This window comes from Pantherophis guttatus, chromosome 3 (assembly GCF_059756535.1).
Source record: "Pantherophis guttatus breed Tessera chromosome 3, ASM5975653v1, whole genome shotgun sequence".
NCBI classification, from domain to species: Eukaryota; Metazoa; Chordata; class Lepidosauria; order Squamata; family Colubridae; genus Pantherophis; species Pantherophis guttatus.
Genome location: NC_142065.1, coordinates 35,665,181 through 35,693,018, shown reverse-complemented (window position 1 = coordinate 35,693,018; position 27,838 = coordinate 35,665,181). Strand labels below are relative to the sequence as shown.

The window sequence follows — 27,838 nt, the reverse complement described above, 5'->3', positions numbered from 1 at the left end:
GTCATAAGTCAAGGACTACCTATATACCTTCCTTTTATTTTTAAAATTTTGATCTTTAATTTCTCAAGGAGTGTCCTAGATCAGTGATGGCTATCCTTTTTGCCGTCGCCTGCCAAAAGCGAGGGGAGGGGGGTATCATGCGCATGCGTGCCCATACCCATAATTCAATGCCTCCCCGCACCCCACGTATGCGCACATGATCCTCCCACGCTCCCCCTGCTTTTGGCACGCAATGGGAAAAAGGTTACTGGTAGGCCCGTTTTTCGCCCTCCCTAGGCTCCAGAGGCTTTCTTGGAGCCTGGGGAGGGCTCCACACCCCCAGAGGCCCTCTGGAGGCAGAAATGGCTCGTTTCCCAACTTCCGGTGGGTCCAGGAGGCCTGAAAATCAGCTGGCCGGCTCACACATGCATGCTGGACCTGAGCTAGGGCAACGCTCGCGTGTCCACAGATACGGCTCCACGTGCCACCTGTGGAATCTTGATTCCTTTTCATTTTTTCTTTGTTCCTTCTCAAAAAAAATTTCAAAGCTTTAACAAGTCTCTTGTAAATCCAATATAGGAAAGTTATCCAGATCACTCTTTTTGTTTAATATTTGTATATCTCTTTTCATTATTAAGACATCAGCTGGTTTCTCTTGTATGTACAGTATAGCATCTTTTACCATGTCATTATTGCAGTCTCATTTTTAAATCTATTTTCAGATCAGTTTCAGACTTGCTCCAGTAAAAATTGTTCCTCTTCCATAATAGCTTTTAAAACACAGTCTCTCTAAAGAGGCAGGCACTGTTAACTTAAAATTAACTTCTGAGTCCATTGTTCAAAAATATCCTTAAGTATGTGCACTGTTAAGATATTTTACCCCATATTAGTAAATAAAATGTTCTTTAATTATAATCTTTAGGGGTTTTTTTGAGCTCGTTCTACTTTCAATCCTTCAGTCTCATTGTATCATGTTTTTTTTTAAAGAGAATTCAAAACAAAAACATTTTCCCATGGAAAACATTCTTATAATGAATTCCAAAATCTTATTTCAAATCCTTCTGGACATGTAGTCTGCTTGTAACTTTCTAAAATTAAAGTTCTAATCGCCCTTTTGCTGTTTATCCCGAAATAATTTTTAAAACCGCTTAAACTTGTATTTAAAACTTCTTTCACTAAAGATTGAATAAATTCAGCCAGTACTGTAATTTCATTGACCCAGAAAAGAAATATGCATATGGAAAAATCTGGCCAATATAAAAAATTCTGAACAAGTATTATTTCTCAAATTTCTTATATTTCTGTGATAGCTGTGACAGAAAATAGAAAATATTTTTGCAATGTAATTAGTGAAATTTCCTGCCTTTTTCCCAAGATATAGATAGATTCAAACTTTGGGGCATTTTGTAGGCTGATAAAAGCAGTGTGTGTATTCATTTGTTTTATTTTTTAACATTGTATTTTTTTTTTCTACAGAGATACCCTTACTGGTTGGCAGCCTTTGCCAGGGACTAAAGCAGCCATGCTGGTCAAAGTTAATAGCCTAAGAAAAGTAAATTGTTCCTCAAGCAATTCCTTTCAGATGCAAAACGATTCAGAAATCAGCAGTCAGGAATCAATGAATCCCAAAGCAGTTGTATATGCCCAGTCTCAGTCTATCGTCCCAAACTCATTAACTCCAAAATCTACAGCTCCAGTAGAGATGAAGCGTTCAATGAAAATTAAAAAGACAGAGAATGGAGGATTTTGTCTGGTACTAACTAATGGGTATACTCCTCAGCCTCCCTCAGGAAATCAGTTACAAAAATTGCCTGCATCTCCCAAATATGCTTCTCCACCTCCAATATATGATGAACCATCAATTGACTCCCCAATTTATGATGAGCCTCCTACAGATATGGATATTAGAATTACAAATATGAGTGGGACAACTCCACAATTGTCCCCAAGCAATAGCTTAAATAAGAAGATGCAACCAATTAAATTATTACAGCCTCCAAGTATACAGCAACACCAGGGTGGAAAAAAGCATTTGAGAAACCCGTCTACAACAGAATACAGCCCTGTGGGAAAAGAATATATTAAACACATGGTCAACATTGACCAGTCATCCAAAAAAACTCATTCTACCACTGTGATAGTTGATGGCATTGATAAATCCCAGTTGGGTCAGCTTAGCTCTAGGGAGAGCTTCAAGCAGTCATGGAAAGTCGTAGAAGCTAATGTTCTTAAAAATATGGAAGTCCATAATCGCCAGCAGAGCAGTGTTCAGACTCAATATCCTACAGTGATAAGTCAGCAAGACTCTGGCTATTCGACAGGTCCTTCTCCAAGTTTAAGAAAGAGAAAAGGAAGACGACACGTTCCAGGCCTGGGAAGACCTTGTTCTGTAGGCAGCAACAGCGAACTTACTGTGCTGAATGACAAGCTTATTGCAGAGATGCGTGCAGTAGTGAATAGATCTGCTGCCTGCAGGGGGAGCAAAGGTAGTTTAGATGCAGAAATGTTAGACAACATGAGTATGCTAGAAGGTAATAAAATTAAGTTTCAATCAGACTACTTTAAAAAGTGTAATAGCAGGAACTCAAGAGATGATCTTACATCTAGTAACAGGTCATTATATAAGCCTACAATGGAGGGTAAAGGCCTCTCAAATGATCCAGCAATACAGCAAGATGTGGTGAGACAGAAGAGAACTTATGAAAAAATAGATTCTTTAGAAAAGAATGTGTCCAGCTTGATAAACCCATCATCATCAGACACAGCACAATTATCAACACAGGTATTTATTATTATCAAACCATTTTAATCACTATCATTAGAGTATTTATTTATTGTCGGAAGGTCAGGCATTTTCTAGCCCTGGAGATGGTGAAATCGTCAGGTATACACTTAACAATTATAAGTTTTAATTTAATTAAAACATGTTTACATACTTTATACTATGCTGGGAGTGAAAAATTAATCTATACCACTAGATCATAATACAAGGTATATGAGTTTAATGCTATGGTTAAAAGATTTGTTTCTTTTGTTTAATAGTTCGATATTAATGTGAAGTTTTACTAAAATTGCTAAGTTTTATTCAATAATAATACTCCCAGGTAAGATATAATATACCACAAATAAGTCAAGATTATAGGTTTTCATTTGAAAATGTAGATGGTAGAAGGCAAAAATAGATTGTATTTTTATCTAGGAGAGAGAGCGAGAAAGAGAGTGTAAGAAAAATGTTATGCTATAATTGTAAATTATTTACAATTTATGCCAAATTATTGCCCTATATAGAATATTATTGATTTTTCTACGTATACTATTTTGATATATTTTACCAAAAATGACAATTTTCTTATATTTTGCTAGGCATAATACATTAAATATTATTAAATGAATTAAACTACACTTCTAACAAAGATACTGAAAAATCCTCAGTACTCAAAATTGGTATTCGTTGCATAAATGGGATTGTTCATACAGTAGTGCTGTCAGATATAGATCATCCTTGACTTATGACTGCCTTTTAGCAAGCGTTCAAAGTTACAGTAGACCCCACACACACATACAAAAGCTACTTAAAACAATAATACAGGAATTGAGTTACATTCTTGGAATGAGTAAAATAGAATAGTCTAAAGTTAGCCTGCATAATCCAGTCTTCTAGAATCAGATACTAGAAGTACCAGGTGAAGAAAATGACCAAATTCAGTCATTTTTGTTCAAAGAAAATTATCAACTCAGAAAGCTTTTTCATGATTTTTTGTCTGTTGTTTTTACAGTGTGGAACAATTGGGTCTGATTCTCAAGAAGAGAATAATGTTCAGTCTGGAACCAACATCAGATATCAGTTTCCCTTCCACACCATACGAAAGCCCATCTCCCAAAGCAGCATGACTGACTGGGCTTCCAAAAATCTTAATATGCATACTCAGGGCATTTTTCGTCGGAGGCTCTCCATTGCCAACATGTTATCTTGGAATGGTGGCTCCATCAAAAAGCCAATGCTTATCACCAGTAACTACACAATCAAAAAGGAAGCCTGTGAAATATTTAAACTGGTACAAATCTATATGGGTGACCGGCAAGCCAGAATGGACCACAATAATGTCGCTTTGATGACCATCACCAAATGCTGGAGTATTCAAGGTTTACGGGATGAGCTGTACATTCAACTAATCAGACAAACAACAGACAATATGTGCTACCAAAGTCTGGCACGGGGCTGGGAACTTATGGCAATTAGTCTGGCCTTTTTCTCCCCATCACCCAAATTCCAATCTTATCTGGAAGGTTACATCTATCGTCACCTCAGCCAAATCGCAGATGAAAATAGTATGTGCTTTATTTAATAAAGTAAATTACAGTACTTTAAACAGCTGTAGATGAAATAAAGTAAATTATAATAGGGGTACCTATTATACCCCATTGTATTACCATAATACAATGCAGTGCATAGTACTAAATATGTTCAGGACGAAAGCTTGCTTTCTTCCCTATAAAATGCAGTATGTGTTGGCCGAGAACCTAGCTTCTTTGGCCTAGGCAAAATGAAAAAGAAAAAAAATGAAGGAAAAAAAAATTCCTTGTAATGTTTAGTGGGTTTATCTCTCTTTAGATTTAATGGTAGAGATTCAGTTTCATTAAAACAAAAACTTTATATTTCTATAAAAGAAGAATATTTTTGATAACTTTCCAAGAAATTATTACAAAGATTGATTGAATTAATTAATTAATTAATATAGTTGCATGTGACTCTGGGAAGTATACACAGTTAAAACAAAGTAAATCAACATAATTTAACTATTAAAACCAATTAAATATTAACATTAAATTATGAGATATATAACTCTGCACTTGAGTGAAATTTAATTCCTAGTGACTACAGGAGTGTTTTCTTGATAACAGTATGGAAGTTAATTGCCCTTGCCTTCTTCCAGGAAGTTTTTCAACGGCACAATCTAGCCTACAGTCCTGGAATTGCTTAATAATCTTTCACCCAAGATCTAAAGAGGCCTAATCTTGTTTAGCTTTTGTGCTCAGACAAAATTGTTTTCCCATCTAAGCATATATAATTAACTGCTATGTGTTTAAAGTTTTTTTTTTTACATTTTAGGCTGAATACTGGAAAAAACTGGATGTTTATACAAGGACGTTTTTTTCATTCTTTGGTATTCTGAAGTTTACTGAAAGCAAATAATTAGTTAAGAATCTCTTTTATATCCCAGGATTCTAATAGCATAAAGTCCAGATAGAGCACAGTTCATACTGGTTTGAAAAGTTTGGGGAAACAAACATTTTAGATACTTAGTCAAAATAATAATTTGAGAAACAATATTTTAAATTCCAAGCCTCTTTTAGATTGTATACATTGTTCAAATAATTTGTGAGATATTAAGGTTTGGGCCTTAGACTCATGTTATTGCTTGTGATAAGTGTAAAGAAAAACAACAGATACATATGGGCAAATTATATTTCACAGGGAGATGCACTTTGGATTTGTTCAATGAAGTCAACCTTGTGCAGATGGAAGAGGACAGTAAATATTTGACTGTCTTGCCATCACTCAATTAAAAATACTTTGTATTTTCAGTTACCCAACGCATTAAGGAACTTCTGGATCTGAAAAACAAAAAGAACTCAAAATCCAGGAAAAAGAGAAAACAAAGCACAGAGGATGAAGGTAAAACATATAAGAAAACAAAAATCAGCACATATCTTTGTTTGGGTATCACAGATATTTTGCACCCATTATTGCGATTGTTTGTACTTTAATATAGGTAAATTCAGTCTGGAGCATATGCAAGTATCAACAATACAGAAATAGTAACAAATGCAAAATGAACTAACTACTAGTGATATCTATAGAATTTATTTTGTTATTCATTCCGTAGAATATTTTATATAGTAATCTAATGTATTAACATTGCATCTGTAAACTCTAAGATTAACTATAAATAAATACTGCCTCAATCTACGGTCTCATTTATTTCAACAGAACTTGTAACCAAATAAACACAGTTTGGGTTGCAACCTTACTTTCATAAAGCAGTTGGGATTTTTCCATCCAGATGGGGTCAGTTATAATCATTGGCTCCAAGCCTCAAAAAAGTCCAGCAAAAATGCTAATTTGGTCATACTTCTGTGCAGATGGTCTTCTTTTTCCATTTCTTTGTAATCTTAGAATTTCAATTCAGTCCAATAGCTGATGCCTATTTTTAAAAATCCTAATAATTAAGTGCAGGCAGCTTCTGCTATCAGTAAAGGAAAATATTTGTAGTTTAGGGTTGAAATGAGGGGTCCTTGATGCTCTCTGAACTTGCTTGTTTTCTTGCAGACATTTCGTTACCCTAACTAGGTAACATCATTAGTGCCAGTTTCTGCTCGTCACAGCCTTACCTACTAATACATTTTTCCATTGATAAACTGTATCCAACTCCCCCCCCTCACACATACACCCCTATATTCCACCTAGATAATTTTCATTCTTATTTTAAAAAGTGTTTCACCTGATCTTAAGGCTGCTCTGTCTACTGGTATGCTTTACTCTGAGCAGTTTCTGATTATTTTAATGTATTGTCTTGCATCAAATGTAATATTAGTTAGTACTGTGAGAATTAGGTGTTCAACAGAGTGATGGCTGAAAGGAAGAAACTGTCCCTTTGCCTATTTGTTTTGACACGCAATGCCCTATACTATAGCGAACTGAGGAGAGAAGTAGAAATAGTTTATGTCCAGGCTGTGAGGGGATCTGTAGATATTTTTTCAGCTGTCCTTCTGTCCCACGCAATATTGGCATAACTTCATATTATGTAAGATTAAAGGCCTTTTTATCGCCATATTCTTCACATTAAATAGATACATAATTACGGGAAGCCCCCAATATGATATCAAACAACAGCAATTTTTTGAAGCAGGAGGCCTCTGATGTTGGAGATAACATACAGCTGTTATAGCTAAGAGTCATTGTTACTTTTGTCTTCATAAATCAGTTTAATCCCTTTTTTAATTCTTTTATATTGGTGATCCTCTCCAAATTTTATGCTAGTTGATTTATGAAATTTCTTATTTGCCTTATTAAAAGTGCTTTATTTTGTTTATCCTGAGTCTTCAATCTATCAGATTCATTAGGTAATTGAGATTTGTTTGATAATCCTTGGATGTCTCATTTTCCCCTATATTATGTATGATGTTATAAATGTTTTAAAACTAAAATTCCTTAAATGTTTTGGACTTCCCCTATGTAAATTTGTCCAAATCTACACTAGTGTTTCCAATGTATGATATACATTGGAAATGTATAATATCCTTTATTAGATGCAGCTAACAAAAGTGCATGCAGCATTTCGAGTGTAATTCTCTATATATTTGTGCAGTTGTATGCAAAAATGTAGGCAGTTCTGGGGGAAAGTTTGTATTTGTATGTTATGATTTTCGAATGAGTTAATAATACAGATTTGTGGATAAAACAAACTTTTGAAATAGTTTAGAATTGGGAGAATAAATGGTCCAATTATTGCCACTAAAAGTATATGGTATTTTTATAGCACTCTTCACCAAGGAATGTAAGATATTCTCCTAGCTCAAACTACCATAAATGAATTGAGTACAAGAGAAAAATACTTTCAGAAAAAACAACTGCACAACTATTTTCTTGGAGAAGGCTGTCCAGATTAATTTCAACAACAATGTGTCTATGAATGTATGTAGAATTCTTAATATTTAATGATAAGATTTAGGATTAGAGAAGATGTACAGATATTCCTGCTCTGGGATCATTTTCTTTTTAAAGGAGTTTTCCAGGGCCACTCTAATTAGTTCATTTTTATCTGCTAGGTCTACCAATCAGCACTTATGCCAGGTATTGTTACCGAAAGCTGCAAAAAGTAGCAATCACTGGAGGCAAAAAAGTGAGTAATTAGAAATATTTTTTTCTTTTTCCTTTTTTATCACTATAACTATTGAGATTGCTTTTATTAGCAATGAGAATAAATAGACTCAAAAAGTGCAGATGTACATTCTTATTGTACTATTAAGGAACTGAAAACAAAATCTGAAACATTTTGCTGGATCTTCTTTATGGAAGAAAAATATAGAAGGAAAGAAAAGTAAGACTGAGAAGGACTATTAAATAAAATCAGGTTTGGTGTTTGTTTTTTGGAAGTATGTTGAATAATCATGCTAAGATACGTTAGCAGTCAGAATTAACTTTATATAAGATTTTTTAAAAATAGTTTTTATTAGGTATTTTACATTTTTAAAATCAAAAACACAAAAAGAAAAAAAAGAAAAAAACAAACACATACATCAAACACTAAAATACAAAACTAACATTTATATACAATTTTACAACTTTCTGCATCGACATTTGTCTTTACATTTAAATTCCATCTTCCTAATCATTCTCTTATTTTGTATGCCCATAATTAACATTTTTGTAAGCAGGATAGTTACATATATTTATATCCACTATATTAGTACTGAATTTCAGTTTATATTCTTATTTCTTAATTTGATTTTTATTTTCTAGCCAGGTATAAAACCTGTTCCACATTTTGTAATAGTCCGAGTCATCTCTTTCTTTGATCTCCATTGTTAATTTGTCCATTTCAGCGCATTCAAGGATCTTTTTAATTATTATTTCTTCAGATGGTGTATTGGTCAGCTTCCACATTTGTGCTAAAGTAATTCTGGCTGCTGTTAGAATATGCAATGTAATATAGTACAGACTTTTTTCCATTTTTTATCAATCATTCCTAGGAGGAACATTTCCGGTTTTAAATCCATTTTTTGGAGTGTAATCTCTTCCAACCACCTCTTAATTTTGTGCCAAAATTTCCTCACACTAGGGCACATCCACCACATGTGGTAGTATGTCCCTAATTTGTGGCCACATCTCCAACATTTGGGTGATAGGTTAGGGTACTTTTTGCCAATCTCGCTGGTGCTAAATCCCATCTATAAAACATTTTATAGCTGTTTGCTTTATATGATACTGCCATAGTCAATTTATAATTTTTTTCCCACAATTTTTCCCACTTTTCCAATTCTATAACTTTATATAAGATTTTGTATTCCCGTGTAACTACTAGCAATTAGCGTTGAAAATAATGAGCCAGGGAGAGCAGTGTTTTGAATCAGAATCAGTATGTTGCAGCTAATTCTGTAGACGCTGCCATCATGCTGGGAGTTCGCATAAATAGATGCAAATTGCCACTGACAAAATCTATAACTCTTATTTTTCAGAATGTCTCAATGTTTTGATAGAGTAATTGAACTCAGCATGATATTGTATGTTTGGAAATACAGTAAAGATAAACAATATATGTAGGAAAAAAGCTCTTTGAGTTAAAGTTAATTTGTCAAGTTCAAAAGAGCAAAAAAAGCAATAGTTGAACAAAACAGAATTAATAAAATATCTAATCACCTTTCAGCTTTTGAGAGGAGAAAAGGAAAGGGAATGCACAATCTCAGTCTTGATATAACACATGAACTTTGATCACTTTTAAGCATATGAATACATATAACCATCACAAAATTCTAAAATATTAGCTACTGTTAGACAGTAATGGTCAGTTTGTATGGTCCCATCTGATGATGATCATAGTGAATGAAAGACTGACTTGGAATATAGGAATAATAGATGATAAACAGTAAGAATTAATGATAACAAAAAGATCAATGTGTATCTATGAAACTAAGAGAAACAGAAGATCTGTATGAAAATGCCCCGATCTTATTTGTTTTGACAACTTATTTGCCACTTTATTTCCAGAGACTCTGACCAGTATCCATAGAATAAAATTAGCCCCCACAAAAAAGAATCAGTACAGTAATACTCAAATCAGTCCAGTTCCCTACAATTTGTGGGTAGCATGAACTTATTTGTCTCTACACTGTCCAAAAAGGCAATAAAATGCAAATGGTTGAACTATCCAGGGTTAAGCTGTTCTGTTGCAGATAGGTACATAACTAAAAGAACTAAGCCTGGAATACCAAAAAATGGTATTCCTTTGTAATGAGACCTGAGCAATTCTCTCCCCAGATATTACTAGACAAGCAGACCCAACTCAATAATTAGCCCCTGAGCCACATAGAAATTTAAAAGTAACTATCGGCACCTTGAATTGCACTAGAAGTTAGTACAACTTCCAAAATAGTGATATGAAAAAATACAGTGAGGCCATTTGCTCATTTAAAGAAAATGGATTAGGATTAAAGATGTGCACGAAACAAAAGTGAATGGGTCAAGAAGGGGAAGACCAAGAAATTTGTGACTGGGAAAAGTTAATAAGGTATTTTATAAACAAAAATTTAAAGACAAAATGCTATGTATGAAGTGTAGTATGGGTGTGGTGGAAGCCAATAGTCTTTACAAGGGTAGAAAGATATGGGGAAAATGTAGTGAATTTATTTTTTGCACACATTTCTTTTTAACTATATTATTATTATTTCAACCCTTTAATTCTCTAACTTAAGTTTTTTTCTGTTTTCTTTTTATTCTGCATAACATTGCATATTCCAAAGAGAAGTTTTGGGATGCTTGTATGTATGCATATGCTTAAAAGTGATCAGTTAATAAGTATACTCCTAAAAAGAAAACTCATGAGTATATTCAGTATCCAATTTTGTAACTGGTTTTTTAATTTTTAAAAAAAAATTAAAAATACCTTTCCTTTTGAAATCCCCATCTTTCTTCTTCTGATAATATATTTCAAAGGGGACTTCTGGCGGTGATGTCATCGTGGAGAGGGTGAAGAAATGGGGCGCCGTTTCTAGAACCCAAAAAACTCTCTGTTAGAAGCTCTTATAGGGCATTCTTGAGCCTGTAGGCATCGGGAAATAAAAGGGGAAATTCCGAAGCCCCTGGGTGACACGCTATCGTCAGGGAGAATAAAGGAAAAACCCCTTTAAACCTGGTGGAGAGGAAATCGGCCTTTAAGGCGGATAGGAGCTATGGCGGCCGCCTAGAGGGAAGCAAAGAGTGAAAACAGCAGTTTCGAGTGGCAGAAATAGACCCAGAAGGAGAAACCGTAAAAACACGGAGAAGTGCAGAGTGAGGTGGGCGCGAAAAGGACGGATTAACAAGTGGCGGCGATTAAAGGAGAAGCGCAGCAGGAGAGGAAGATAACAGTGCGAGAGAAGGAGGAACCCAGGAAGTGAGTAAGCAGAATCGGAGGAGTGACAGAGTTAAGATCTGAGACGGAGACGGAGAGAACTGGAGAGAGTGGAAAATTGGAGAAATCAAATAACTTTAAATACTCTAAATACTTTAAAAGGTAAAGAAGAAAATAAGAAACTTTTGGAAAATTTGTGGGATTTAAACTGTGATTGGTGACTGAAATGGACTGAAGGTGAGAGACGGAGATTGGAAAGAGGACTGATGTTATTGTACGATAGAAAATAATTATAATTATAACTACAAGCAAGATTGAAGAAGAGAAGGAGCATCAAATAACAACAAGGAAAGAATAAATATATATTCTTATTCCTATATACAAATATATATATATATATATATATATATATATATATATATATATATATATATATATATATATATATATATATATATATATATATATATATAAACAGTAAAGTAAGGGGGGGAGAGGAATTGTATTACAGTTATTTATTAATTTTATAATTACGGAATATAAAAGAAAAAATAAGTAAATTAACTATAATTACATTGATTTGCAAGATAATAATTAATAATACTGTGATATTGTGATACTGTTAGTGTGTCATAGTACTATGTTATAGTATATATTTACATAAGTAGAATAACTGAAAATATATAAAAGATAAAGATAAAGGTGTGTGTATAGGAGGAGAAAGATCAACGATAAATATTTATATATTAGTGTGGGAAAACTTCACATGAGCATTAAAAATGCTGTCTTTAGAAGGGCATATGACAGCCGTGGCCAGGGGGGCTTTTTGTCAGGTTCGCCTGATACGCCAGTTGCGCCCCTTTCTGGACCGGGACTCCCTACGCACGGTCACTCAAGCACTCGTCACTTCTCATCTGGACTATTGTAACGCTCTCTACATGGGGCTCCCCTTGGGGTGCACCCGGAGGCTCCAACTGGTGCAGAATGCGGCTGCGTGGGGGATTATGGGAGCGACGGGGCGCTCCCATGTGACTCCTCTCCTGCGCGAGCTGCATTGGCTTCCGGTGGACTTCCGGGTGCGCTTCAAGGTGTTGGTGATCACCTTTAAAGCGCTCCATGGCTTAGGGCCAGGGTACTTACGGGACCGCCTTCTGCCACCAATAGCCTTCCACCAGCCGGTTCGCTCCCACAGAGAGGGCCTCCTCAGGGTGCCGTCGGCCAGACAATGCCGGCTGACGACCCCCAGGAGGAGAGCCTTCTCTGTGGTGGCACCTACCCTATGGAACAATCTACCCCCAGAGATACGAGTGATCTCCGACCTCCGGATTTTTCGTCGGTCCCTAAAAACTTATTTTTTTCAGCTAGCCGGTCTGTCCTGATTTTAGGGTTAGTTTTAAAATTTTAATATTTATTTTAATTGACAAGTTTTAAATTATGGGCCAAATTTATAAATTATTTTAACTTTATTTTTTAACTGTGATGTTTGTATAGATGTTTTTTATCTGGCTGTTCACCGCCCTGAGTCCGAAAGGAGAAGGGCGGTATAGAAATTCGAATAAATGAAATGAAATGAAAAATGTCAGCTATAACCACTATAGCGAAAACAGGAAAAAAACCAACTGTAAATTCTACAACAACAGTGGCATCACCACTACAGCAAAGAACAATAGATACCATGATAGGAAAAGGAAAAGAAAAGCCGGAAATAACACTAAATGCTATGCAGAATATGTTTCAAATGATTCAAGAAACATTATTAAAAACACAAGAAAAAATTCTGGATAATCATGAAGAAATGAAAATGTTCCATGCAGAAATCAAAAATGAAATAGGAGAGGTTAAGGAGTATATTAAGAACATGAATGACAAAATTAGAGATATCCAACAAACAATAACAGAAAACGAACGAAGAATTAAAAAAGCAGAAACAAAAATAGACCAAGTAGAGACAAAAATGGAAGCAATGGAGCAAAAAGCGTTTCAACTAAATAAGGAACTGTCCGACTCAATAGCGACGCTTGAGATGGAGAAAGCTTCATATTTCTTGTGCTTTCAGAATATAATAGAAGAAAAAGATGAAGATTTAGGAGAAAAAAGAGAAACAAAGAGAAATATTAAACATACCGATAACTAAACTCGAATTGGAATTGGCACTGAAAAAAGAATAAAACAATAAAACACTGGGCCAGACGGGCTACCGGTGGAACTATACAAAAACGTACAGGAAATATTGGAAGAAACCATTAGAACTATATAACGAGGCTTTGGAAAAGGCAAAAATCCCGACAACCTGGACAGAAGCAATAATTACTATTATACCCAAAGAAGATACAGACCACCAGTTAATTCAAAATTACAGACCAATCTCCCTGCTAAATACAGATTACAAGATATTTGCAGCAATTATAGCGGAAAGAATCAAAAAAGGATTAAATAATCACATATACTCGGACCAAAATGGATTTCTACCAGGCCGTCAAATCAAGAATAATATGAGGATAATAATAAACACACTAGAGTACTACGAATCACATCCAGAAAAGCAAGCTTCACTGGTTTTCCTTGATGCCAAAAAAGCATTCAATAATCTAAATTGGAAATTTCTAATGGGACAACTAAAAACTATGCAATTCGAGACAAAATTTGAAAAAATTATAGGGGAAATTTATACAAAACTAACGGCAAGAATAATTATGAATGATGATACCACAGATCAATTCGGCATAATAAAAGGGGTTAGGCAGGGATGCCCACTTTCTCCACTATTGTATATTTTAACATTGGAGATCCTTCTAAAAAAGGTCAGGGAAGACCAAGAAATTAAAGGGTTAAGGATAAGGAGAGAAGAATACAAGGTTCAGGCCTTCGCTGATGACCTTGTTTTTATAGTAGAAGAACCACTAGAGTCAGCACCAAAACTGTTTAAAAAATTAGAAGAATTTAGAGAAGTGGCAGGATTAAAAATAAATAAAAACAAATCGAAATTAATAACAAAAAATCTCACAAAGGAATAAGAAAAAGAATTGGAGAATATTATACAAATTCAAACAACTAAGAAAATAAAATACCTAGGGATTTGGCTATCGGCAAGAAGTTCAGCAATAAAAGAAAATAATTACGATAAATTAATAATACAGTTAAAGAAAGACTTAGACAATTGGAAAAATTGACAGATATCATTAATGGGAAGGATCTCCACCATTAAAATGAATATTTTACCAAAAATTTTATTTTTATTTCAGGTCATACCAATAAAATTGGAAAAAAACTTTTTTGAAACATTGAGTAAAATACATCTAAATTTATATGGCAGGGGAAGCGCCCACGTATTAAACTTAAATTACTACAAGACACAAAAGACAGGAGGAACAGCACTCCCAGAATGGGAAATTTACTAACAAGCAGCTGGGTTATCCTGGGTAAAAGAATGGATGGAATTAAAAAATAATAGAATACTAACAATTGAAGGACATGAAATACAAGTGGGTTGGCACACATTCCTCTGGGACAGAAAATACAAAACACATACCTATTTCAAAAGACATACAATAAGGAATGCACTATTACAAACCTGGTTAAAAATTAAAAAATAGCACTACACGAAAATACCGATTTGGCTTTCACCATTAGAAGCAGTAAGACATCCAAATTTAACAGAATTTAAAAAGGTAATAAGATATAAAGATTTAATAGAACAACAAGGAAAATTGAAACCAAAACAACAGTTGGAAATGGACCTGAATAGAGAAATTGATTGGTGGACCTATTCACAAATTCAATCTAAATATAAGGAACATACAAAAACACATGAAATTCAAAGAGAGAAACAAGAATTAGATAAAATTATATTAGAATCAGAAGAAAAACTAATTAGCAAAATTTATAAATTTTTATTACTATATAAAATGGAGGAGGAAACAATGAAGAATACAATGATTAAATGGGCGCAGAATTTTAATTATACAATAGATTTGGAGAAGTGGGAAATAATGTGGCAAGTGAATGCAAAATTAACACTCGGTGGCATACAAGGAAAATCAGTTGAAGATGTTTTACAGATGGCATCTGTCACCGACAAGACTGGCAAAGATACACCCGAATAACATGCAATTTATTTCTTACATGGAAATGTAAGAAATCCCAAGGAACATATTACCATTTATGGTGGACGTGTCTGGCAGCAAAAAAATTTTGGTCAAACATTAAGAAATGGATAGAACAAATAACAGAAAAACAAATAGAAAAGAAGCCAGAAACATTCTTGTTAGGAATTTTTACAAAACCATATTCCAAAGAAATAAAATATTTGATGCTACACATTTTAACAGCAGCACGAATAACGTATGCAAAAAACTGGAAACGGGAAAGAACCCCAACGGAGTAAGAATTAATAGATAAGATCTTAGAATGCGCTGAGATGGACAGATTAACAAAAGAAATTAAGGAAAAAGAAGAGACAGAATATTATAGAGTATGGAATAAATGGTATAATTGGCTTAAGACTAACAATAAAGAATAATAACTATTAGGAGACAAAAATAGAAGTACAAAATAGAGATGCATTATATGCGAGGAGTGGAATAAAAATGCATATAATATGAAAGTAGAAATGTATAATAGTAAAGAGAACTAAAATGTACAGTTCTCTATAGGGAAAAAAGAAAAAAGGGGGGGAAGAAAAAGGAGGGAAAGAAGATGGAGTAATAGATTAAGATAAAGGGGAAGAAGAATAAAGTAATAGCTGGAAGACCACTAAGAAACAATGCTTAAATATGATAAGTTATTTATATGTTGTATGTTGTGTAAATGTCCAATATGTGTTCTAATAAAATTACAAATTTTATATTAGAAAAAAAAGATATTGTAACATTAGCATAATTGGGTAGGAAAAAATGTACAGTACAGGAGAAGGAATATAAAGAACAATAAAAATAACTTAAAACATAAAAAAAAAAAGTATATTTCAAAGGTTAGCAAAATACTTTTCTCTGTGAGCATTCCACCTAAATGGAAGCTGAAATACAACATCCTTCCAACCCATTGCAAGTTTATTTAGGGGGGTTTGTTTCTTTTTTAAATTTTCTTGTTCTTACAGGGTCTTCGGAAGCCTACAGTTGAGGAGATAATACATGCCAAGAATGCTATTGTGACACCTTCATTGTTTGGCAGCTCACTGGAAGAAATCATGTCACGGCAGCAGGACATGTATCCAGATAACAAGCTGCCTTGGGTACAAACACAGTTGTCTCAGCAAGTACTGCGACTCGGGGGAGAACAGACTGAGGGAATATTCAGGTGAATATCTAACTACAACTGTTTAAATGATGCAGTAGTGATAGCCATCAACACTAGATCATTCATCTATATTTGATCACATATCTTATTTCTTCTTCTTGAGAGTAAGTATCTTAAGATTTCATATATAGAGTTTTAGAACAAAATATGCTTATAGGAAATGCAAGCATCTTACAACCTTCTTCTTCAGAACAAGTGCCTCTATGCTGGTGCTTGCGAGAGAGGGAGGGAGGGAGGGAGGAAGATTTCCAATGCTCTCTGTTAGATTTTTGCAAGGAAATCAATGGGGAAGCTGGCAGGATGTTGGAAATCACTCATGTTGTATTTTAGGCTGCTCTTACTCATTCTGTTTCTCTGTTTAGGTAAGGAAATATTTCTGAAACAATGACACAACAGGTCATTGGTTGTCTACTTACTATTAAATATGTATCTATCTCTTAGAAATGTTTCTTATTTGTGATACTAATTGCACTTTCTTCTGGGTATGTATGATTTTCTGCCTGAAATTCAGCTTTATTGTTGTCTGTGTATGCTTTCAGAATTCCTGGTGATATTGATGAAGTCAATGCTTTAAAACTACAGGTGGACCAGTGGAAGATTCCTACCAACCTTAGTGATCCCAATATACCAGGTATGGCAAAATAAGAAAACAGCAAAACTATTGAAAATGTAGTTGGACACCTCAGTTTGTTAGTAGTTTTAAGTTGTAAATATATATCTCTTATATATCTCCTGTCTTTCAGTTTCTACAAAACTTTTAATAATTGCTTCTGAAGAGAATAGTTGCTAGCCTAACCCTTTCTGTTCATGATTTGTGTCCTGTGATTGTCAAAAGCCTGAATCAGTGGAGCTCAATATATGGTGCTGTTTTTTGTTTTAAAAAGGATAGAGTCAGTTATTTATCTAGGAAGAGGAGGAAAGTGTATTGTGATTACTCAGGGATCCACTTTGGAACAGTAAGCACCACATATTATTTATACATTTTATGTACTTATTTTAGAACTAGCACATCAAAGCAGTTTATATTAAAACACAAAGACATAATAACCACATTAGCAATTCTAAATTAGTATAAGCATAGTACACAAACACAGATATATAAAGTTGGTAAAACAAGACAGTATGCTATAATTGTTGTAAATATCTCTGGGTGGCTTCTTGTCTTTAAAGCTTCTTTGCTAAAGCTGTGGTACCGGGAGTTGGAAGAGCCTGTCATCCCACAACAATTCTACAAGGAATGTGTCAGCAACTATGAGAATCCTGATGCTGCAGTTGCTGTAGTTGAACTTCTGCCAGAGCTCAATAAATTGGTCTTGTGTTACCTCATCCACTTTTTACAGGTACATAGATAGAGAATGCCTGAGCAGGAATCATTCTAAAAAAGCATAAAGAATCTATATGGTTTTTCTAGTTGGGAGGGTGTCATTTCACATTGTATTTGCAGATATTATGAAACACCAATTTAAATTTCTTCTATCGTCATACACCAGAGGCAGCCTTCGGTGCAAGGCTGTCTAAAGTGATTCCATTGTCTCTCTGAACATTTTCTTTTGAGGAGCTAGAGAAGCTACATTATCTTGCCTGTGACCAAACTTTTTATTTTTCCCTCTTTATTTGAGTTGTGTTTTATTTATTTTGCAGATTTTTGCCCAGCCAATCAATGTAGGCAAAACCAAGATGGATGTAAACAACTTGGCTATGGTAATGGCTCCAAACTGCCTGCGATGCCAGTCTGATGACCCCAGAATCATCTTTGAAAATACCCGCAAAGAGATGTCTTTCTTGCGCATGCTGATTGTGCACTTGGACACCAGTTTTATCAAAGGAATTATGTGAAGGATTGTTTTCTGGCAAGACAGTGCAAAAAGAGCAATTACTTGGCCCCAGCATTTCCTTTTTGGAGCCTCATATTGTTTCCTCTAGAGTTTCCAAGATCCTACAGTTCTTTGTGATGCTTTCATTTACTTATGCTGATAGTAAGGTTGATGAATCTTCAATAATCCCCAAATGATTCAAGTCAGTGACCATACTAGAAAGACCCAAAGGTGCTTTTTCAAGAGGCAACTGGACTTTCTGTTTTTTCTTTGAAGACTTTTTATTTCTCAGCTTCAGAGCTGAAGAAGAAGCAGCTTCTTGGATGAAACATCTTCAAAGAAAAAAAACAAAGTCCAGTTGCCTCTTGAAAAAGCACCTTTGGGACAACCATGACCTGGATGACTGAGAATCTTCATAGACATACTAGAAAGAATTTTGAGGCACCAGAGAGCAAAATGTTACATCATGTTCTGGGCCAGTCCTAAGACCTGCAATAGTTGTTTCCAGCAGTTCTGTATATTCAAAGCCCAAATGTTATATTGCTTTGCACTTCACTGAGAAATCTTAGTGGAATTAAAAGTGGAATTGTCTGTTGGAAACAAATTGTTTGCAGATACTGGGATTTACTTGTTACCTGAAGATTCAGTACTTCACTAGACATGCCTCATTTCAGGTAAAATTGTTACTTCAGGCTGCTAAAGTACATATTCTGCCTGGTTCTGACATTCAGATTGCTGACTGCTTTCTTCTCAAGTTTCTCTGGTATGTTTTCTGCCTTTCGAGGACAATTCTCTTACCAAAAAGAAGTTTTGAAGCAGTAGATGGGCTGTAGCTTGTGACAGAGGATGACTTTTGCTATGCCTGAGGGTACCTTACGATTAAAGTTCCAAGCGTCAATATTGTCCAAAAACAAAAATTCTCTTGAATTGAATTTTGGTACAAAGCAAAACAGCAAGAAAGTGAAACTGTACATTTCCCTTGTTTTGCCTACAGTGATTTGGGAAGAGACTATTTAAGTCTTAAGCCGCTTTTAGCTTACGTTTGCTCCTATATTGTTTGGATCAGATGATTCAGACTCAAGAAATCCTTTAATTTCTTTAATTCAGATCACTACAATTTAAGTAATTTGGATTTGGGATTTCTCCAGAATGGAGATTTATCCAGTAGGACAAATTGCAATATTATAGCCTCTTCCTCCTTATTTCAGCATAAACTAAAATCAGGTACTGAGGTGTTATAAAGCCTTTTAGAGCAAACATGAATAACTACTTAAAGGCTCCTGCCAATATCAAGATTTTGTGTTCTATTTCAGCTTATTCTAAGCAGATAAAATTATCTTTTTAAACATTGAATTAAAGAAGCTGCAAGGTGAAGAGATTTAAGTGAATAGAAGGTGCAGGTTTGGAGAAAATTAACTGTACTTCTCTTTATCACTTTCTAAATATCCTCAGTGTGCTGTTAAATGCAGAATGAAATAGAGAAGGCCAAATTATATCTGTCTTGTTTTCTTCCTGACCAGTAGCAATTTCAGAACTATAATTTGAGTTGTGACTATAGTATATAGAGGAAAATATATGTTTCCCAGTTCTCCAGTTAAAATCAAATCCGTACTACCTCCCACAACTGCATATTAAATAAAAAAATACTGATAGCTCCAAATACAAATTTCTCACATCATGCATTATAACTATTAAAAGGTATAATGCTGTCTTACTCTGGACTTCATTCTATTCTTGCCTAAACATCTCTGCCTTCTTCAGAAAGACTGCTGTTCTCTGTTCGTTCAGTCCCCAGAACACATGCTGAATAGAAGGACTGGTGCTTCAGTTCTGCTTCTTTCTTTTGTTCTTATACTGCAAACACATCCCTGAATCTGAAGCCTTCAATGTTCCTTTATGTCATTTTGGAAGTAAGTGTAATTCTTTCATCAAATTTCTGGTCAGAATAACAGGCTCGAATTTCATGGAAACAAAATGTGAATGGTCAAGGAAATAATGTTATAGAAAAACAAAAATCAACTTTGTTCATTCTTTTTTTTTTTTTTTATTGTAAAAGTTTTACAATTACATTTTCACCCCGTTTTCACCCCCCTAACCCACCCCAAACTCCCCATCCCATCCTCCCTAACCCCCCCTATCCCTCCCCTCCCCCCCGGACTTCCATAGAGTGTTCCCCATCATTATCCCCTTTATATAAAAAAAAACCCCTTGAACTTTAAACCCCCCCAACCCCCATATCATTTTTCATCTTCACATAGTTCAAATATTTCTATCTTAATGTAATATAATACTATCAATAAAAAGCTATTTGATACTTCCTAGTTTGATATTTGTTCTGCACATAATCTATCCATTTTTTCCATTCACATTCATAAGTCTCTTGTGAGCGGTCTTTTAAATATGCTGAAATCTTCGCCATCTCAGCGAAACTGGCCATCTTCAAAGTCCATTCTTGAACGGTGGGCAAAGCTGCATTTTTCCAATATTTACCTATCAACAATCTCGCTGCTGTAATCATATACAAAATCAACTTTGTTTCATCCACTGTAAAACCCTTAGCTATACCCAATAAGAACAATTGTGGAGAAAATTGAATTTTTTTCTTCAAAACATTCTGCATAACCCACCAAATTTTTATCCAAAAAGCCTTAACTTTCTTACAGGTCCACCAAATATGAAAATATGTAGCATCTGTACAATCACACCTCCAACATTTTGGCTGAACATTAGGATACATACACGACAATTTCTTAGGGTCTAGATGCCATCTATAAAACATTTTGTAAAAATTTTCCCTCAAATTCTGCGACTGTGTAAATTTAACATTCTGGACCCAAATTTTTTCCCATGTTTCCAACTTCACTGGTTCTTCAAAATTTTGTGCCCACTTAATCATACAGTCTTTAACTAATTCAGTTTCTGAATCCCTTTCTAGCAAAACATTATAAAGCCTTTTAATATGCATTGGACCTTTCTCTCTTATATGTCTAACCAATTCTTCCTCATGCAACATAATACCAGTTTTTTGGTCCTCTTTCCATCTCAATTGTAATTGATTATATTGTAACCAAGTTAAATTAATCCCTTCGTCCAACAGTGTCTGCAAATTCTTCAACTGCCATCTGCCCGCATCTGTAAAAAGAACCTCTTTGTATAAAAACCCCCCGAGTGACATTATATTTGTATTCCACAAAGTATGACCAAGATCCAACCATAGCGGTATTTTATAATCCCATTTGAGTCGGTGCTTCTTCCAAACTCTCATCAAAGAGTCTCTAAGTATATGACTTTTAAATATTTTATCAACTTTGTCATCATAAAATAAGTAAGCGTGCCATCCAAATTCAAGATCAAAACTTTCTGCATTCAATATTCCAGCCTTTTTACTTCCAAACCAATCACTTGTTAAAGTTAAAGCTGCTGCATCATAATATAACTGTAGGTTTGGAAGTTTAAGACCTCCTCTTTCTGGAACATCTTGCATAATTTTCAATTTCACTCTCGGCTTCTTCTCGTTCCAGACGAACTTATTCACTCCAAATTGCCAAACTTTCAATTGTTTATCACTTTTGAGCACCGGAATCATTTGAAACAAAAAAAGAAATCTTGGCAAAATATTCATCTTAACTGCTGCTATTCTTCCAAGTAGAGACAGCTGCAGTTTTTTCCAAGTCTCCATATCTTTCTGCACCTCTCGCCACAACACCTCATAATTATTTTGAAACAATTTCATGTTTGATTCTGCAACCTGAACTCCTAGATATTTTACCTTAGGTACAATCTCAAAACCTGCCCTCCTTTCAAGCTCATGTTTGCGATCTTGTGTCATGTTTTTAACTATCATTTTAGTCTTTTTTGGATTCAATCTGAAACCTGAAACTTTACCATAATCTTGTATAATGTCCTTCATCAAGATTATTGATTCCATTGGTTGTGATAGGGTAACAACCAGATCATCTGCAAATGCCTTTATTCTGTAATCCTCTTGCCTAATCTTTATACCTTTCAAGGTATTAGAGTCCCGTATTGTATTTAACAAAACTTCTAGTGTTAAGATAAATAAAAGTGGGGACAACGGACATCCCTGTCTTGTTCCTTTTTCAATTTTAAACTCTGTTGTCAAACTTCCATTAATAATAATCTGTGCCTTTTGCTCTTGATGAATTGCCGAGATCGCCTGTATAAATTGGTCCCCAAAGTCCATCTTTTTCAAAGTTTTTACTAGAAAATTCCAATCCACTCTATCAAAGGCCTTCTCTGCATCCAAAAAAACCAGCACTGCAGGGATCTGTTTATTCTTCTCAAGATATTCCAGTAAATTTATTACTTGCCTTACATTATCCTTCATATATCTGCCCTCGATAAATCCCGCTTGATCATCATGAATCACCTCTTGAATTACTGGCATCAATCTGTTGGCTAATACTTTTGCGTAAATTTTATAGTCATTATTTAAAAGAGATATTGGTCTATAATTTTCCGGTTTTTTAGGACCTACATGTTCTTTTGGTATCAAAGTAATATATGCTGATTTCCATGATGGGGGTATTTTACCCCCTTGTTGTATATTGCAAAATAAGTCTCTAAGTTGTTCCACCATTTCTGCTTGTAAAGTTTTATAATACACTGCAGTCAATCCATCTGTTCCAGGAGCTTTAGCTGTTTTCAATTGTTTAATTGCTGCAATTATTTCCTCAACTGTTATAGGATAGTTCATTCTTTCTTTTTGTTGACTAGTAATTTTTGAGACTCTTTTCTCTTCTAGATATTTTTCTATAAGTCCATTCTGTATATCATCTTTGGCATATAATTTAGTATAATATTCTACAAAGACTTCTTTAATCAATTTTTGTTGAGAAATTTCTTTCCCTCCAATGTCAATACTCTCAATAGTCCGTATACTCTGCTTCTTCCTTAAGGTATAGGCCAACCATCTTCCCGGTTTATTAGCATTACAAAACGTGTTATGCTTCGCATATTGTAAATTTGTTGCAGCTTGCTCCGCCAGGAGCATTTGAAATTGATCTTTCAAAAGTTTTATAGCACCAGATATTCTTTCATCTGTTGGGTTTTTAATGAGTAGCTGTTCCTTATTCTTTATTTCTACTTCCAATTCAAGTCTTTTCTTTTGTCGATTCTGTTTATGTTTAGAATTCATATAAATGAGTACCCCTCTCATATACGCTTTACTCGCATCCCATACAATTTCGATTGGGGTACCCTTATTCAAGTTCATCTCAAAAAATTCTTTCATCTGTTTTTTAAGTTCTGTTATATTTTTTTCATATCTAAACAAATTTTCATTTAATCTCCATGACCTTCTCTCAGTTTTTCCCATCTCAATTTCTATCCATACAGAACTATGATCAGTTAAAGTTCTTGGAAATATCTTTGTTCTTTTTGTTTTAACAAGTAAATCATCTGATAGCAGGATAAAGTCAATCCTGGAAAAAGATCTATGTCTGTCAGAAAAAAAAGTATAGTCCAATTCTTTTGGGTTATAAATTCTCCAGATATCTTTTAATTCCAAATCTTCTTTCATATCAAAAAAAGTCTGTGGTAGTCTGATCCTTACTTTCGCCAAACTCTTTTTATCTAGTTTAGAATCAATTACTCCATTCCAATCTCCCATTATTAAAATAGATCTATAATCCCATTGCAATATTTTATTATGTAAAGTCTTATAAAAATGATCCTGTTGTTGGTTCGGAGCATAAATTCCAATCAGAAGAATTTGGCCAATTGCTGTATACAATTCAATTGCAATAAACCTACCACCTTCATCTGCTTCTATAATTTTAGCAGACAATCTTTTATTTACATAAATAACCACACCATTCTTTTTTTCCGAGTTTGAAGCTATAAAATGTGTTCCTAATTTAGAGTTTATCAGGTATTTGTGATCTTGAGTTCGAATATGAGTTTCTTGTAGACAAATTATGTCATTATTAAATTGTCTCAGATATGTAAATAACTTGTTCCTTTTTTGTGGTGAGTTTAATCCGTTAACATTCCAAGATAAAAGCCTAATTGTCATCTTGACCTTTCTGAAGCGATGAGCTGCCTTGCCTCGCTTCTTCTGAGGTCTTCGGCTTTGCTCCCCCCATAGCTTCACTTTGTGTGGTGCTTTTGGCTCCCCCTTTATGTTGGCTTACTTGTTGTTGTTTTTCTTTTATTTGCTTGGAGACTGCGCGAGTTATACGTTGGTCCTTAACTTCAGGTATCCGAGCTGGATCCAAAGCAGCATCTCTTGTTGACAAAATTGGTAAAGATTCTAGCAGGGATTCCTCCATAAGGCCTCCTCCTCCTACAGCTCCCTGCATTTCCACTAATTCCGTCTGCTTGGACTGTTGTTCCCGCTCATGCTGAAATTGCTTTTCCTTATCACATTTTATCTCCAGCATTGTAGATGTACGTGGGGATGATGATCTTTCTTTAAGAATATTATAGTAAAAATATTCCGCCTTCTGAAAAGTATTCAATCGGTGTCCTTCTCCATTGTATTTCAGAATTATACCAGTTGGGGCATCCCACCGGAATGGTATTTCTTGTTTTTGCAATTCATTCACTAGAAACCTATATTCTTTTCGATCTTTTAACATCTTAGGTGGCAGTTCCTTATAGACTCCAATTTGAGCTCCCTCCACTTGCACAGAGGAAAGAAAGGATCTTTGCAAAATATCATTTCTTATTCTTCTGTCTGTAAAATATATCACCACATCTCTGGGTAATTTTCTTTGTCTAGCCACCCATGAATTTACTCTATAAATTTTATCTATTTTATAGACCACGTCTGCTGGATCAATTTTTAACAATACAGCCAAGGCATCTGAACAAATCTGTCTCAAATCTTGCCTATCATTTTCTTTTATTCCTCGAAGCCTAATAGCAAATTCCATGGATCGAAACTGTAACATTGTAATCTCATTTTCAACTCTCTGCACTTTATTGTCCACATCAACAATTTTAGAATCAGTATCCTTCATTTTAACATTTACTTCTGATTTAAATTCTTCCAGTTTGGAATCCACTTTGCTGATGGTTTCTGCCAGATCAGAAACCACATTTGTCAATTTGTCAGACACCTTGTCATAATTCTCTTTCAACTTTGTTCATTCTTAAAAGTTGGTGCTAAGAGCTCTTCCTTTGCCAGTAAGAATATGATTTGTCCTAGACATATTAGTATTTCCAAGTCACTGGTTAGTATGATCTAACTGGGTAAAGAAATATATATTTTCCTTCTATTGCCAGAAATTATGATACTTGTTAGAAGGTTCTCACACGTTATTAATGGAATTAACATTTACTGTTTCCTTTTCGTGTCAGTTCTGCTGTAAAATTAGATCCTTTAAGATGATCTATGTTGTAATGCCAAAGTTTTTGTTCACTCTTTACCTCATAGTATTTTTTGAGATTTAGCTGCTTTTAAGGTAACAAATCTGGAAATATTAATTTCTAGATTCCAAATAAGGCCATCTTTTGAGAGTTTGTTATGAATTATATATACATCTATGCAGCAACATATGGATTATCCTGGGGTAAAGGCTATATTATTTGTGGGTTCTTACAGAAAGAGTAATGCAGCATTTCTCATCCAGGGATCATCCAAATATGTAGATTTTATTTCCCAGAATTCTCTAAATAGCATAACTGCCTAAAAAATCTGAGAGTTGAACTGTCACATTTCAGTTTGGGGGGGAGGGGCAGGGAGAAACTGGAATAAGGCAATATATCACATACCTATTTCAACTATGTTATCAGGCAGACACAAGTGATACCCATGGATCTGTACGTAATTGATACTTTAAACCTCACTAAACCCAAAATCCAGGCATTGATTATGATACATAAAGTTTCATTTGATGTAGTTGATTAGCCTGAGATTTCTGAGGAGTTAAGTGCTTTTCAAATAGGCTTCTCTACTAGAATTTGGCTAGTCCTCTTGATAAAATCAGAAATGGGATCTTAATTCTAAGTAATAAGGATTAGAATCCTATTAATTTGTACTTGGAGAAAGCCCCATTAAACTCAGTGGGATTGACTTCTGAGTAAACATTCATGTGATTGTTAAAATATTGGGTTATATCTAACATAATCCTTTCACTATTGTACACTACTGACAATTCAAATTCAGAATTATTTTTGCAGCTTCTAGGTGTCCTCCAGATCAGTTTTATAGGACAAGGAGATGAATAGAAGCGATTACTGTTTGAAGAGAAATACATTCACACATAACAGATGTAGTCCATCATGCTTTTGGTATTCCTCAGACTTACCAAAATGAGAGTTTCTTGAGCCTATTTCTATGACGATGTAGGAGATTCTGGATTTCCTTAGACTGGTTCTGTTTGTGCTATAAGTTTTCTATCCTGCATCTTTGTACAATGGGAAATATTAACCAATATGCAAGGTGTCATATATCTACCCTACTTTTTTAAATTTTGTATTTATTAATTTGTTTTAAGATGTTCTCTGATGCACACGTTTCCAGGTTTAAACACTGTTGACAACTAAAATATGATGGATAATTGTCACAATTATATCCCCCCCAGCATGTCACTATAATCCAATCATAAACTGACTATTCTTTAATAATGTTTTGTCCTACCCCTTCTGGGCAGCAAAATAGGTTAAAAAATTACACTGGATTTTTCCCAATATACTTGTAAATGTGAATCTGCAAAATATACTGTCATTGTTAAAGAATAAACATTTTGGTCAATACACCTGGTACTTTGAAAACAGGTTCATTTATTTGTAGATTTAGATCCATTGTTCCCAAATTGGTACCCTTTAGATATGTTGAACTGCAACTCCTAGTATTTCCAACCTGTCTTGGCCATAATAGCTTGGAAATCTGTACGTTATCATCCTACACTTTTGAAGGGCACAAATCAGATAAAATTGTTTTAAGTTCATTACCTGCAAGGTTGGATTCAAGTATATCAAATCAGCCATCTGAACATTTCACCATGATTATTAAGAGTACTTTCAGGTTCTTTTTAGTGCTATATTTGTATTCGTTGGTTTCTACTCATAACAGGAGCTCATTTGCTGCCATATGGAAAGTAACCCTTATGCAATATAAATGTATAGAAATGTGTTTTTTTGTTTTCAGATTCATGTTTATATATTCAAATATTTAGGCTTTTATTTAAACATATGAATATATCACTGAAGCTGATCCAGTAACTCTTCTGTAATCAACCAACAAAAATGTGATCCAAATGACAGAATCTCTGGCAGTACAGGTAGTCTTTGAGTTATAACCATTCATTTGGTAACCGTTTGATGTTACAATGGCACTGAAAAAGTGACATGACCATTTTTCACACTGACAACCATTGCAGGATCCCCATGGTCACATGATCAAAATTCAGATATGAGTCTTGGCAACTGACTCATATTGTTTCAGTGTCCTGGGGTATGTGATCACCTTTTGCCACCTTCTGACAAGCAAAGTCAATGGGGAAGCCAAATTCATATAACAACTGTGTTACTAACTTAACAAGTACAGTTATTCACTTAGCAGTTGTGGCAAGAAAGATCATAAAATGGGGCAAAACTCACTTAACTGTCTCTCTTAGCAACAGAAATGTTGGGCTCAATTGTGGTTGTAAGTCGAGGATACCGGTACAG

At 34.6% G+C, this 27,838-nt stretch overlaps 1 protein-coding gene across 3 annotated transcripts in view; it reads left to right on the top strand.

The window, feature by feature from the left end:
* Positions 1 to 18,274, top strand: part of LOC117663711 (rho GTPase-activating protein 39-like) — an 81,508-nt gene extending 63,234 nt beyond the window's left edge. For all 3 annotated transcript variants that reach the window (XM_087889262.1, XM_034414111.3, XM_034414110.3), the window contains exons 3-10: positions 1,456 to 2,761; positions 3,756 to 4,308; positions 5,567 to 5,656; positions 7,810 to 7,883; positions 16,186 to 16,385; positions 16,925 to 17,016; positions 17,556 to 17,725; positions 18,027 to 18,274. In XM_087889262.1, coding sequence (XP_087745388.1) covers positions 1,456 to 2,761; positions 3,756 to 4,308; positions 5,567 to 5,656; positions 7,810 to 7,883; positions 16,186 to 16,385; positions 16,925 to 17,016; positions 17,556 to 17,725; positions 18,027 to 18,221 — 2,680 coding nt within the window. In that variant the 3' untranslated portion in view covers positions 18,222 to 18,274. The remainder of the gene's footprint in view (positions 1 to 1,455; positions 2,762 to 3,755; positions 4,309 to 5,566; positions 5,657 to 7,809; positions 7,884 to 16,185; positions 16,386 to 16,924; positions 17,017 to 17,555; positions 17,726 to 18,026) is intronic.
* The last annotated feature ends 9,564 nt before the right edge of the window (positions 18,275 to 27,838 follow it).